Here is a 14,646-nt window from a genome sequence, read left to right as displayed (position 1 = left end):
GGATCACCTTGAATGATAAGGGGATGGTAACTTGAGAGATAAAGAATCACCAGGGAAGCAACAATACACCTTTGGCTGAGGCTCATTATTAGCAGCTACAGCTTAAAATGTGATCAGTTAAAACTAGTGAGGATTAAGACCAGGATGACGTTTCGACTAGGGATATGAAACATACAACCAGAGAGAGTCTAGGGGACACAGAGATAGGCAGCCAGTGAGAAAACAGTTTTAAGTATAGAATAAAGAGAAAATAAACAGCACAAATGAAGCAACATCTTGGAAATAAGTATATAAAGAGCTGCAATCGCTCGTAAGAAGACAGTGCATTTACCAGAAGAAAAAAGAATCCAGCCAGTTGAACTGAAAAATCCCATCTAAATATGAAAGCAGGGAATGTATTCTGAAGCTGGAAATACTCATCAGTGTGTTAAATGTCACACATTCTAAAAATATGAGATAGATTTCAACAGCCCTATAGTTAAAGACTGATGATTGGAATTTTGCTTTTATGATGCCATAGCAATTCAGATGGTTCTGAGGTTTCCATAGCAACAGCCTGATGCTACTTTTTGTTCTGTGTAGTCACATGATGCCTGATGTACTGCTGCACAGAGAAGCAGTTGGTTGCATTTCCTAATTAGTGACACGGAGACCAGGGGCCACCACGAAGGACTTCTACTCCTGTTGGTTCTAAGCCTTATAAACTAGAACCAGGTTATGATTATTTTTTTTCTGCAAGTTGGCACTTCTGCTGGGTGTCAGCTTTGCCTTGATGAGCCACTGCTCTATATCAACGGTATTATTGTTTCATGAATTGTATATCTATCTGGATAAAATTCCTTCCAGCAGATAACCCCTTCTAATTACGATGCCCAGTTGTCTTAAAGTTGCCGTCAATATATGAGGGGTGGTCATTAGCCATGAAAAGTGTACCATTTTCATCCAGAAAATGAGCAGCAGATTAGCCTGCAAGAGCCAGGCCATGCTACTGTGTCACAAAAAATTGGACAAGTCGCTACAATGATCTGCACCCCATTTTTACCATCTGTTAAAGGGGAATGATGACTGAAGTGGTGTCCCTATTCTTGCTCAAAGGGTAATATCTATACAACATTTAGACTAGTTTTGTCAAACATGTTTGGGTGGGGTTGTACATGTCAGGAGAATCCCACCTGCCCCCGGTGTATGTATGAGAAGCATCAAGGGGCTACATGGCTTCACTTGAAGTTAGGGAGAACACTGAGAAGCTTGCAAGCATGAGTTAGACATATAATATCTCCTGAGCTCTCATTAAACTTGTAAGTGTTTTCTTACTGAGGCAGACTTGGGTGCCCAACTTATACCATCATGCTCATTAAAATGAGCATCAGGTTAAGGGTCATCTAAACTAACCTTGACATTGGCTGTTTTTCAGGGGGAATCAGAAGTTTATGGGTTCTAGTCCTAAGTGACAACAGAGACATTTGTTATCCTGCTCAATTAATTCACTCCTTTATGTTATTTTTCTTTATATGAGAGGACATTTATAAAAGAACAAAACATGGTACCTTGTATAAGAAGGTAGCCAATCAGTAGTTGTTCACCTTCCTCCTCTTATCCCTTTCTTCATCTAAAATTCTTGCATTTCTGGAATTTTGCTGTGTGGGAATTAAAAAGTAAGTCAGTGATGTAAGCATGTTTGGAACAAAGGACCACATTCTGGAGATGCTGCCGTATCATCATCAATGTGAGGTATTAAGCTTTCACTGTCTAGGGGACACTGTACCTAATGATGGAAGTGCAGAGTTGTAACAGCCTGTGCTTGAGGGTTACAATGCAGTTGATGGTTATAAGATAACAAAAGGTAACCTGAATTTAGTATCTAATAGACATTACAGAAAAGAAGTGGGCTGCATTGATGAGGAGATGCTTCTTTCAGGGAGAAGGGTAGATGTGGACTTTGAAGGGAGCATTTAATTATTTATGAAGTGCTTATGAAATTATGGGCAGTGGGCCCTGTGTCTGCTTGATTTCACTGATAAATTAAGGTGGGGATTCTTGATAAGGGAGTAAAAGTGAGAAAGTGGGAATGGTGGTCTCCAAGTGGGAAAGATCAAATAAGTTTGGCAAGAGGGAAGATAAATAAGAAAGAGGATGTCAGGTAACTCTGAAAGGCAAATTAAGAAGTTTGAACTTAACTGTTGTGTAGTGGGGGGCCATTGCACATTTCTTAGTAGTGAATGCTATCTGCCCCATTGTACAATTTAAGAAAGAAATATTGATGAAAGCAACCGTGGAGACCACTGACACAGCCCAGGCATCTGGTCTTGGTATCTTGGCACAGGAGGAGAGGCAGAAGGCAAGGATGTGGATAAAGTTGGGCAGGAGAATTATTACCATTGATGACAGCATTTGCAAAGTCTGGAGAGGGAGCTCATTTGGGAGAAGGAAGGTATAAGTTGAGTTTGGGATGTATAAAATTTGAGGGAAGTAGAAGCATATGGGGGTAGAAAGTATTAGACATGAGGAACTCGCATGATGGAGAATGCACCTTCTCACCATCCTCATGGGCAACTGGGCAGCCCACAGCCACACATGGCCTATGAGACGAATGGCACACGTTATCTTCCCTCTTTAGGGAATAGAGAGATTGGCCACCACTGAAAACTACCTTCTGCCTTCTTACAGGGCCAGAGTAGTAATGGCTTTCATTTTCTGGTCCTTGTGCTAGGGGAGTGTGAGTTGTACATTTTTATTTGGCTCCATCTCTCTTTGTTTTATCTTTCTTTTTTCTGGCAAATTTATCTTTCTTTTTTTTCGGGCAAATTACTGGTATTGCTTACTTCCAAATATGTCATTCAGCAAGTGTTCATTGACTACCTCCGGGGGAAGGGCTCATCTTCTGCCCACCACACCTGTTTGGCCTTTTCCCTACATGCACTGATGGTGAATGGATGAATGGTTGGATACAGGTCAAAGCAAATGTCTATGGAGAGTTTCCAAGTCATTCCATCAGCACTGGTAAACCTGGTCTAAATAAAATACCTTCGTTTACAAAGGACATATAAGAGTATGCTGGAGAAAAAAGAATGTTGAATTCTTTGTGAGGAGTTACGTAGGAGATTCACTGAACTCCATGGGACTCAATTTACTTATCTGGGAAATGAATGGATAAACACTTCATAGAGAATTCCACTCCAATATCCTATGTTTTTATAGCATGGAGTTAGGCTTATGATGTCTTTGCATCATAAATTGTATAAATTGTATAAATACAATGTGGATGATAAGCTATAAGCTGTCTATTGATTGTAAATCATTCTTAGAGAGTAAAACTTACATCCAGTTGACTAGTTGAAGGCCACAGCTCCCTTTCTGAGTCCTCTGGTGTGAATCCTGGGCTCAACCTGACAACACAGCCTCAGAGGCTGAGAAACCCTGTCCTCTCTTAGGAAGCTAGGAAGATAGTTAATAAGGAAGAAGGTGCACAGTCTACTCCTAAGGTTCACATGTGGATGACATTGAATGAAAGAACAGCAGGGTTTTCAGACCATTGTATTTCCTTTATTTGATCCCATGAGTTCCAGTCCACACTTCTACCTACTCCGTTGCTCCACTGACCACAGATTCTGTGCAGCCGGTCCTTTGGCCTGCTCCTGTCATGACCACTGACCCAGGTAACTCCACCTTGGCTTTACTTTCACCTGCTGCTGTTTGGGAGCCATTGTTAAGTCTGTCTGTGCCTCACCGCTGTTACCGTTCTGTCCCTCTCTGTGGCAACTGGCCACTCCTGCTTCTGCTGGCTCTTGCTCAGCTCAGGCCATGCCGTTCAAGACTAGTCTGGATTACATTTCCCTCTTGTTTTGACTGGTCAGCCTTCTCTACTGTCACCACCATCACATCCCTCTAGAACTGCTGTAGAGGCCACTCCCTGATGCCTTGCTCTAATGTGGTTATCGGAGATACTCCATGTGGCTGCTGATTCCAGCTGCTGCTGCCACTCATACCCAGGTCCAACCCCGGGTCCTACTCCGCTGCCTTTGTGGCCACCCTATCACCTCTTCTGGCAAGAGCATTACGGATATGTGCGCTCACATCAATGTGTAGCTACTATGATCAGCCTCACCTGTAATGCTAACTGCTATCCTCATACTTCTTACCCATGGGCGATACTCCTCCCTACACTGAGCCTTTTTGTTTCCCTGCCACAAGAGGCCTGTGAGGTTTTAGTGATCTAGTTCTGTTTTGGTGGACTTATCCTAAGTCCTCAAGAGGATCAGAAAGAGTGCACACAGTGGCAGGACTTGCCCAGGTTTGGGCATCTGCTTCTATTGCAATGTTCTGATCTTCAGTACCTCTCCTTCTCCTTAGGGTGGTATCCCTTTCTCCAAGAACACCCTACTGAGGTCGAGGTTAAGTCACAAATATCTCTCATTGCAGATGTCTAGGACTAAATGAGAAGATGAGAAGAATCCATCTCTAAATCCTTCTTATAGGATCTCCCAGCAAGCAAGAGCCTTATTCAAATGGCATCTTCTAGGCTTCTTGAAGCAGACATGCAGATTAGACCCCACAGTGGCTATAGGCTACACCTACAGTACACATGCAAGGGAAAGGTAGATGGAATGATCTTGCTGAGCTGTATGCCTAGGAAAAATTTGTCCAGACACAGACCCTGGCAAAAGAAGACAAATATGTTCAATGGCCCCAGGTTGGTTTAACAAAGAAGAAGTAAGCGAAATCCAGGCCCAGCGACCCAGATTCAAAGCATTCCTCTCTCCTGGGGATTGTTTTCTTTCATTCCAAGTTCTCTGGTTGTGTAACTATCTAAACATATTCAGACAGGAAAGGGAGACACCCAACACTACGTTAGTGGTCATGTTTGTTTATGCTCCACAGTGCCCACAGATTTGCATCCTGGCCATCCGTGCATAAGGATGCAGCAAGGAAATCCAGCACTTCCTTTCAAAAAAAGAAAAAAGAAATGTGACTCCATTCCCCAAACCTCTCTCCTTTCAAGTCTGACACATAGCCTGTGTACCATGCATCTGAGCTTCTTTGGGAAGAGCTCCAGGAGATATTTATTTCATGCAGAGGTAAAAAAGAAGTTGTGTCTTGCCCAGCCTGGGTATGTGCTTCTGTGAATATTCAGAGTGCCCCTTGGGAGATGAACGTGGTGACTGGCACAGAGACCTTCAATCTTTGTGGAGCAAATGAATGCACTTAGATTGGAAAGAAAAGACCATTTTTCAGGAAGGTTTTGAAACATGTGAGAGTGAGTGGTTTTCCCATTTTACATTTAGTAGACTAGAAAGCTGCCATGAGAAGCTAAGAAGATAGTCAAGATCAGTCAGTAGGTTAGATAGAGAAAATGAGTTTGGATAGAAGAGTTTTGATGATCTGGTCCATTTCCTTTCCCTGCACCGTGGCTGGGTGATCATTCCATGACCACGCTCAGAAAGCATAGCAAAGTTTTCAAGTTAAAATCTTTTTTTCCTGAAGCTCAGTTGCATACTCTCTTCATTTCTCTTGGTTCTTGTGATTAATTGCCATTATGCTTGAAGTCAGTACCGTTCACATTCAAAGTTGGTGCTCTCAGGTTCAAGCAGAGGTTCTGAATCAGAAGAATCATATTTTATTAGAATTGAGGCAGAAAAATTCCTCATGTCTGATTGATCCAAATACCAATGACTTCATGACCTCAGGCACTGGTGCCTCTTTTCCCATTTGTGAAAAAACATACTTTTGCTTCTAAAGCATGTTCTTAGATATCAAGGTTAAAATATAATTTGCAAAACAGAGTGTGCTTCCAGGATTTTTAATAAAAGAGGCCCATCAATATCTATCAATAACTTCATGATTTTGACACAGTAAGAAATTGAGTCAAGCAATTATTTTCCTTTGTGCCTCAGGTCAGAACTGGCCAATGAAATTTAAGATGCAGAATTGATTTGAAAAACTCCTCAGAGCTATGAAAATAAAGCACATTCAGGCACGTTTATTGTTTGAAAGGTCACATTCCCAACATAATTCCACTATTAAGTAATCTCACTATTGTTAATTAAAGAGACAAGCAAGTACTGCTCAGGTATGCACACTTCAACTTAAAATAGTACATTACTTAAAAGAATTAGAATTCATAATATAAAAAAATTTCATTCAGGAACTTAATAAATTAATATATGCAACTTTTCATAAGAACACTGACAATATAAAGTGAACCATGCCCATTATTTGTGTATGGTGTGTAGATATTTTCAAATAAGGAAAGATGTAAATTAAGTCTTAAATTAAGAAAAATTGTGTCTGAGGTCACATAACCTGGAGATCACAATTAGGTCTCTGCCCATCTCAGTGTTCTCACCTCTGTCCTCAAAGCTCATGTTACTTTCTGCCTCTAGATATCCTTTGTATGTGTTTCTCTCTCTGTCTGAGATCCGCTCTTTAATCCCACATTCCTCTCTACCCATCCCAACATCTCAGCTGCCCTAAGTCCCAACACAGGGACTTCATCTGTGTGGTCTTGGAGCCACAAGAATAGCCCCCTCAAGGCGGACTCACTCCACAGTGCCAGGTGAATGAGTACTTCCTTTCACCTTTGCTTCCACTTTAGTTGGCCATCCTTCTACACTAGATCTCCCTCCCCAATTGTTTAAGGCATTTTCATCTTCAGTCCTCAGAATTCTTCAAGAGTCATTACCTGTATTTGTGACCTTGGTAACCTCAGGACAGAGCCTCTGGCTAGACCTCACATACAGTAGGCTCTTTATATAGGCTGAATGCTTGTGTCCTCCAAAATTCGTATGTTGAAGGTTGATCCTCAATGCGATGATATTAAGGGGTGGGCGTTTGGGAAGTAATGTGGTCATGAGGGTGGAGCCCATATGAAGGGATTAGTGTCCTTTAAAATAGAGGCCCCAAAGAGCTCCTTTGGCCCTTCCACTATGTGAGGAGATAGGGAGCAGGGGAGCTGTCTGTGGACCTGGAAGCAGGTCTTCACTGGATACTGAATCTGTTGGTGCCTTGATCTTAGACTTCCTGACCTCCAGAACTATGAGAAATAAATGCCTGTTGTTTTTAATCCACCAGTCCGTGGTATTTCTGTTATAGCAGCCTGAATGGACTGACACATTTCTTAACACATATGTGTGGCTTGAAAAAATCCCACAGCATCCCAGTGCCAAGCTTAGATAAGCTCTGTAGTTATTGATGTGCTTTTTTTTTTAGGGTGTAAGATGGGTGGGGGGTGGCTTTCACACCCGCAGATTGCAGGATGGGCTCATTAGAGAAAAAAAGTTTTTGTTCTGTTTACTCAGCTTTAGGATTCCAAGAAGTCTCAGAAGCAGAAACATGTGGACTCCCATCTCTATTGATCACTGTCATTTTTGTCCCATCCAAGTGCAGATTTTTATAAACAATTGCAAGGCAGCTTTTGAAAGTGACTTGTCTGAGGCCTGACCTTCCAGAATACTTTGAGGGAGAAAAAAAAAAAACTTCCTTCTTCATGATATGATACCCTTCAGCACCTTATTGCCTTATTTGGAGCTTTGAAGTAAGCACCATAACAGAAAGAAGACACCTTAAAAACGCTAACTGAATGCCCTGTGTCTCGGGAGGTGGGTAGAGAGGATTAGAGGAGTATCCAAGGACTTCCTGCTCTTCCAGGGACTGGAAGGGAGAGTGCCAGCAGCTTCTTCAGCCTTTCCACCTGGATGCTCCTCTCAGCTTTTTTCTTATCTCTGTTCCCAGAGGTCCCCTAAGCAAACACTTGTGTAATGATCTGAGGCCAGGGCAGCTGTTGGTTGCCTGGCTCTTAACAAAAGCACTTAAACCAAAAACCTTAAAGAAAAGAAAGAAATGTAAATACCCCTCTCAAACACTTTGCAAAGTAATGTCACTCTGTTCTTTATACCTTTTCATAAAACACAGGGGTAGGTAGAGACCCATTTCCAGCTCAGGCGTGCACAATACAAGAAAGCAATTTTGTTCTTCCCACTGTAGCTTACTCTTTCAGAAAGGCAAGAGTTGCTGAAGGAAGTCTCCCAGGGCCAGAATCCAATTAACTGCTGTACTGATTGCTGATAACTTTAGGCAATCACTGTACTTTAGAAAATGGGACAGAGAATCTGAAAGATCATAAAGACAAGATGACTAATCAACCAAGACGTGGAACCTAACACCACTATTTTCTCTAGTCTTCCACAGTTTTCAAATGAAGATAAAGGAGGAAGAAACACTGGGCATGAAATGCCATAGGTCTTACACTCGGTGTTTAGTAACTTAAGAGTGCTAGTCTCTGTGTCTGCAAGCTCAGATTCTGATCCATAGCTCTGGAAAATACTTGAATAATCATAAAGTATTTCCATCACTCTACATGACTTGCTCTCAGAGCTAGAGAAAAGTAGGAAAACTTGACATCTTTGAAGTTCTAAGTCCTGAATGTAGGTTTCTGGTTCTCATGTTATAGTTTAAGAACTCTGGTTGTTGTGTCCAGTAGCTGCGTAACAAATGTACTGCCTGGTGCCACACCACGGTAGATGTTGGGTGTTCGCAAGTGTGCACAGTTTCACTGATCTATACTGGGCTCTGCTGGTATTGGCTGAGCTTTCTCAGAAGTCTGTAGTTTGGCTTTTCTCTCATCCTCCTCTGGGGATCAGCAGACAAGCTGGGCTGTGTACTATCAGGGACATTTTTAACCTTTTATGGGCACCATATTTGTTAACATCCATTCCATCAGCCAAGAGAAGCCACGTAGCCATACTCAGAGAAAGTGCGAGAGCATGACCATGTCTGAGTGGCAAGTGGCCTGGATGACAACATGTGTGAAAAACAGAGACTACATGATGAGATCTACCACAACACTTAATTCTCTCGATCTCAGTTCTCAGAGCTGTTAAATGGGAATAATAATACACCTTTGAGGGGCACCTGTGTGGCTTAGTTGGTTAAGTGTCCGACTCTTGATTTCTGCTCAGGTCGTGATCTCAGAGTTGTGGGATCGAGCCCTGCATTGGGTTCCGCACTGGGGCATGGAGCCTACTTGAAATTCTCTCTCTTCCTCCCTCTTTGTGCCCCTCCCCAAATAATAATATACTTTTGAAAATGAAATGAGATGGCACATTGAAGCACTTAGCTCAAGGCTGGAACAAAGTTTGGTGCTCAATAAATGTTTCTTTCTTTCTACTCACCTCCCTACTGTTGCAAAATGGAAACTATTACCTGCCACACCTAACAGGATTATTGTGAGGTTTTAAAAAGATAAAACATGTGAGAGCTCTTTGAAAGGATGTCAGTCACTGTGTAATTTCTGTTTTGTAGCAACTTATAGAATGCGTATCCTTACACAGATAAAATATAAATTCAAGCATTGAGGAATTGAATCACAATTTTCATTGAGTGCTTTAGTTTAGCATGTAGTAAGTGAAAATTTTCTCTGTGATATATTTTGATAGTTACATTATAAAACAAAACAAATATATGTGGTCTAAGATGAGGGGCAGAGACAGGAGAAATTGAGAGCAGGTAGAGATTTATCGCCTTAGCTAAGTAACTCCCTTAGTGTTGCCCAAGATACCTGGAATCAGTCCAGGAGTAAGGTCTTTTCTATCCTTTATCACCTCAAAGCCTCATTCTTAATGAGGATGTTTCCCAATAGGAAATAAAGAATGATGAGTCACAGAGGAAAAGACCTAAGTGGTTGTCAGGTCACAATCCTCTTACCTTAATGAATCGAAAACCATTTATGAAGCAAGGCAACCCAATCCTCAGATAATGAACCTTAATTGTGCAACTGGCTGTGGTCCCCAGAGACTACAAGGGGCCTAAAGAAATTAACCTTGAGGATGTGAGCTGTGGGAAAGAAAGGGTCAGTGTTTTCATGCAAGAGAGACTGGAAATCTGAGCCTCTGACAATGCCCTATCTAACAGTCTTTATATTTCCAAGTGCTCCTGGTCTAGAGACGTTTAATATGAGGTCCGTCCATCCATCCATCCTTCCATCCATCCAGCCATCTTTCCTTCCTTCCTTCTTCTTTTAATGTCAAAATAAGGAAGAAGAATGGCTCAAAGGACAAGGGGATTTGCTTAGAGAGGTTGCATGGTACAGGGACATTCCCATTGTAGCTCAAAAGCCCCCACCACACAGTGGAAATTCACCAAGTTGAATTGCATCTAAGACTCCCTTTCCCTGTGGTGCAAACTTAATTCCACCAGTTTCTATATATTTGATATTCACTGACCTTTGCTTCAAAGGCTCAGTTAATCCAGATTGTAAACTCTGCCCTTTTTGAAGCTGAAGAGGCTCTCTTGAAACATGAAGTTGCAACCTGAGAGAACCCCAATATAAGGAAATTTGGGATGTAGAAACGTGAATGAGTGTTCTCAATACTAAATATTTGGGCAACATTGATCTTAAGAGTGTTAGGACGCCTAATGATCTGATGATTGTTTACTAACATCACACATCTGTTGCATAGGTTAGAGTATTTCCTAAACTCCTCAACCACTACCTCCTCTCCTCCTGCCCCCTCCCATCATTAAGGAAATCTAACTACTTAAGTTATAAGAGGTGGGGTAATCAGTAGTTAAAGGACTTGGAAATGAAAGTAACAAATTGGCACATCCCATTTTATAAATAACTGTGTAATAAATACAAGACTTGTGCTTGATAAGTGTCTTACATGGTACCTGGCTTGAGAGGGATGGCCAAAGTATATTGGTTCTATGAACAAGTAAGTGAATGAGGTACCAAAAGTTAACATAATGGCCTGAAATAATAAACTTTCAAATGTTTAATTTGGAGCCTCTGACTAATAAAGAACAGATCATTAAATATGCATTTTACTCTTTATATGTTGATAGAAGATTTGAGAAGGAGATGGTGTTCTCACTAGTAGTGGCCTCCCTGAGCTAAATGTAGGTCTGTTGTGTGCCAATTAACCAAAGCTTCTGCAAAATAGCAGTAAGAATGGTGCCTCCCTCATAGGAGGGCGCTAATCTAGGAAAATTTCTTAGTGCGTGCCTAGTATAAGGTAAATGTTTGACAACTGTTGTCATCTTCATCTTTATCATCACCATGAGCATAATTTCAAGATCCTGATATGGCTTTGGGTCCTGTTGATTCCCAGGGGTTGGTTTCGTCAGGGACCTCACAGACCACTATAAAAACATGGTGAACAAGCCCAGACTCTGAGGACTAGGTGGACTGGAATGTAAACAACCAAAGAAGTTACAATTTTCTTATGTGGTGTGATGATATAAGATATTCAAGATTCTTGGCTAAAGGCGCTTTCTCTAGCTCGGGAAGTCTATTCTAGTTCTGGAAACTATGCTTGGAGTTCAGCAGAAACCAACCAGTCTTAAACATGTTATTAGTCTAAAATTTTTTTTTTTTAAATCGTGACACCATCCCACTCAGTTCTACTGCTGTAACTAAAATTTAGGGTCAGAGTGACAGGCAGGGGATGATCTTTTGTGCCAAAGACAAAAAATGGCAAGGAGAAAGCTCTAGAGGAGTGATCCCAATTGGTAATTCTGGTGAGAAGGTCTCCAGGATTAGGAAGGGACAAAAAGACCAGAACAGAATGGCTCAAGAAAGAGTTGCTGAAAGTAAAAAACAAATAACAGATACAGCTTGTTCAAATCAGGAGCAATTGAACAAGATGAAAGCTGAACACAACATGTGGCATGAGTGATATCTCCACAATGGCCAGGGTAGCAAGTTTGTTTAAATGTTCGGGGCCAGTTAGTGGGACAGAGGAGGGATGGTATTCTGAAAACACAAGAGTGATTTCCTTCCCCACCCCCAAAATAAAGCCTTTGAGAGGATAGAGGGAGGGCTGGGAAAGAGGAGAGGAAATAAAATTAAAGATGGTGGTGAAGGAATGGAATTCTTATGAATAAATTAGTTTTTAGGGGAAGTTAATAATGGGTACCCAGTTAAGAAAAAGGTCAAAAGAGAGCAAAGCTATAGTGGAAGAGGAAATCTCCTAGTAGGGTTTATAATCCTGTAGAGAAACACAGTAACATAGAGGTGGAAATACAAAATGAGATGACAGATGGAAGGGCTTGATGAGTTGGTTGAGTTCTGTAGCAAGCCTACTACAAAATCGAAGGGACAGAGGCTTTCTCTGCTTTCCACTGTGTCACCTGAAGTTAAAATGTCCTGGCATGCAGGAGGTACATTCCATCTATTTACTGATTGACTAAATAAATAAAACACACAATCGAGGGACCCCAAACACTAGGACACTGAGTAAGAAAATGTAATGGTTAAGCCAATAACAAGGTCCAGAGGCCCCCAGAAATGGCAGAGACCTTTTATATACGGGCAGAGTGTTGCACTAAATGTGTCGGAGCCATTGAGGATTTGTCAGGGTGTAAAGACTCTGGTCAAGGGCAGTAATAAGCACCTGGCAAAGTGAGAATGAGGTTGCAGACATGCACCTAAGTGTAGGACAAAAAGGCTAAGAGAAGAAAATTAGGGACTAGCCAAGGAGTTGAATCAGGGTAATGTAGTTGGTGTAGAATCTGACGTTCTTTAGAATGCCGTTGTTTGAACTAGAGAAAACTTGAGTTAATCAAGGATTAAGAACTTGAGGAAAGGACCATCCTGACACCATATGGAGAACAGGTATAGATTGCCCCATGTTGAAGGTGTCTTGGGAGCCAGGCATAAATGTAGCAGGTAGAGAGGGACAAGTTCCATCCAAGGAACAAGGGGCACAGGGTGTCAGCCTTAAATATCATTGATGAATTCATATACCATGGAATGTGCATACCATGTAATATGAAAGCCTTTGTAATGGTCAAATGTTCTTAGCCACAGGAGTCACCAGTTGAAGTAGAGATGTTGAATTATTCCCACATAGAGAATTCCCCAAGCATGAGAAAGTTCCAGAAAGAAAATCTTTTCTTTTCGACTTCATAATGCTGTGTAAACCAAGTCTTGGCAATATTTTCTCTCTGTCTACTTTTTACAAGTGGCCAGCAATGCTGAATGAAATAGTAAAATCTAGTTTATCTGGAGTCCTGCACAACACACACACTTATTATTTTATGCTCAGCCGTTAGGAGCTGAGTCTATAAATCAGTTTTGAAACTTTTCGTAAGAAAAGTCTCTGCTCATATACTTCTAAACATCTGGTCAGACAGAAAAAATAAAATCCACTTACCTATCCAGATGCTATGTCAACAACTAGGCTAAACAAATGAGTATTTAGAAATACCTAAGAGGTGAGATTTCTTTTTCAGTTTTCAGAACACAAATCAGAAAAACAGCTGAGTAATGGTGACAAGTGGATCCACTGCTTTCAGGGTCCTGTTTCTTAAAAGAGCAATGAATGGGTAGCTAAAGCAGTGCCTTCAGCTGCCAGCTCTAGAGAGAGCAACCGCACAGCTGAACCCTGGGAGCCGGGAGCCCCCGAGGAGCCGAGGATGCCCCAGCAAAGCTCAGCCCCCCTCGCCCCCTTTCCTGGGTGAGCCGCCCCTGTGGTTTGGTGCAGATCACTTTTCTTGGCTCAGATGCGGTACCTAAGACAGGGATCATTTGTCAAGTGAGCGCGCGGTACACAGGGAGCTCTAGGCAGATTATGGAAAGAGAGGGAGGAAAGGGAGGGAGGAGAGAGCTCAGGAGAGAGAGAAGCAAGAGAGGGAAGAGGGCGAGGAACGGAGCGGGCTTCTCCAGGAACAGCGCTTTCCAGGCACTGGAGATTCAAGTTAGACTGGGTGACGGTGCCTCGGTGCCGCCTGGGAGCAGGGAGAGACTGGCAACTCCCCGCATGACTCTTCTCATGTGGGATGCTTAAGGACGGCACCCTGGAGAGAGTAACTTGGAGAGGAGAGGAACTGGCATGAGGATTCCACCAAAATGGAAGGGCTCCTGTCTCCGATGAGGACGAAGGTAAGGAGAGTGAATCTTAATTTCTTTTGATTCGGCTTGGACGTGCAGAGAAGGCAGCGGAGGTGCCGGAGCCTCTGTGAATGGGAGGCTCACTGAGCTTTTGTCTTGTTTCAGAACTAAGGCTGGTGAATGCAACTGGATCCCTGAAAGAATAGGCTAGCCTCAAAGGCAGCGCGATCTGTGGGAAGGGGAAAGAGGGGCGGGGGAGAGAACCATCTGTCAGTGTGGACAATGGGAATCCTAGTAAATGAGTTCTCCTCTCGCTTGATTAGACAGCCATATTTTAGAAGGATTTCCAGTCACTCTTCTTGGAGGCTGTGCAACCCTTGGAGCTGTTCATTGCAGGAACTACCAATTTCTCTGGCGGCGTTGCTGTTTAGCAGGAGGAGTGACACGTTTAAAGCAGAGCATGCCCAGCTCCTGCTGGAAATATCCTCTTTCCTCCTCCTCTTCTTCAGAGCAAGAGGGTCAGGGGATCCTCTGTGGAAAGTAGGTTAATGCATTCTGGAAGCCAGTATGTTCTCAGAGAGCTCCCAGACCTACAGAAAAGAATCCAGAGCACCAGACTTGCCTGACATCTTGAACTTGGTCCTGAAACGTGTAGAGATGCTCCCAGGGAACTGCTTACAGTCTCCTAGAAGCTCTGGAAACTTGTTTTTCTTGGCTGGAGTTTGCTTTTTCACTTGAGAAAGGGATGCCTTGGAGCTGGGGCTTTCCATTAAAAGCTCAGATGATGGGGAATCTATTTGATATTTGCTGCATCCACA

At 42.4% G+C, this 14,646-nt stretch overlaps 1 protein-coding gene across 4 annotated transcripts in view; it reads left to right on the top strand.

Moving 5' to 3' along the window:
* FRMD4A (FERM domain containing 4A) overlaps positions 1 to 14,646 on the top strand; it is a 604,393-nt gene that overhangs the window by 144,793 nt on the left and 444,954 nt on the right. Inside the window, exon 1 of one of the 4 annotated variants that reach the window (XM_082739515.1) lies at positions 13,781 to 13,879. The exons of the other annotated variants lie outside the window; for them this stretch is intronic. Coding sequence (XP_082595641.1) covers positions 13,847 to 13,879 — 33 coding nt within the window. The 5' untranslated portion in view covers positions 13,781 to 13,846. Of the gene's footprint in view, positions 1 to 13,780; positions 13,880 to 14,646 lie in introns of those variants that run through there. 4 annotated transcript variants of the gene reach the window in all.

Source organism: Mustela nivalis (assembly GCF_964662115.1).
Source record: "Mustela nivalis genome assembly, chromosome: 7".
Lineage (NCBI taxonomy): Eukaryota > Metazoa > Chordata > Mammalia > Carnivora > Mustelidae > Mustela > Mustela nivalis.
Note: the sequence above shows the minus strand (reverse complement) of the source record. Positions and strands in the feature narration are given on the sequence as shown.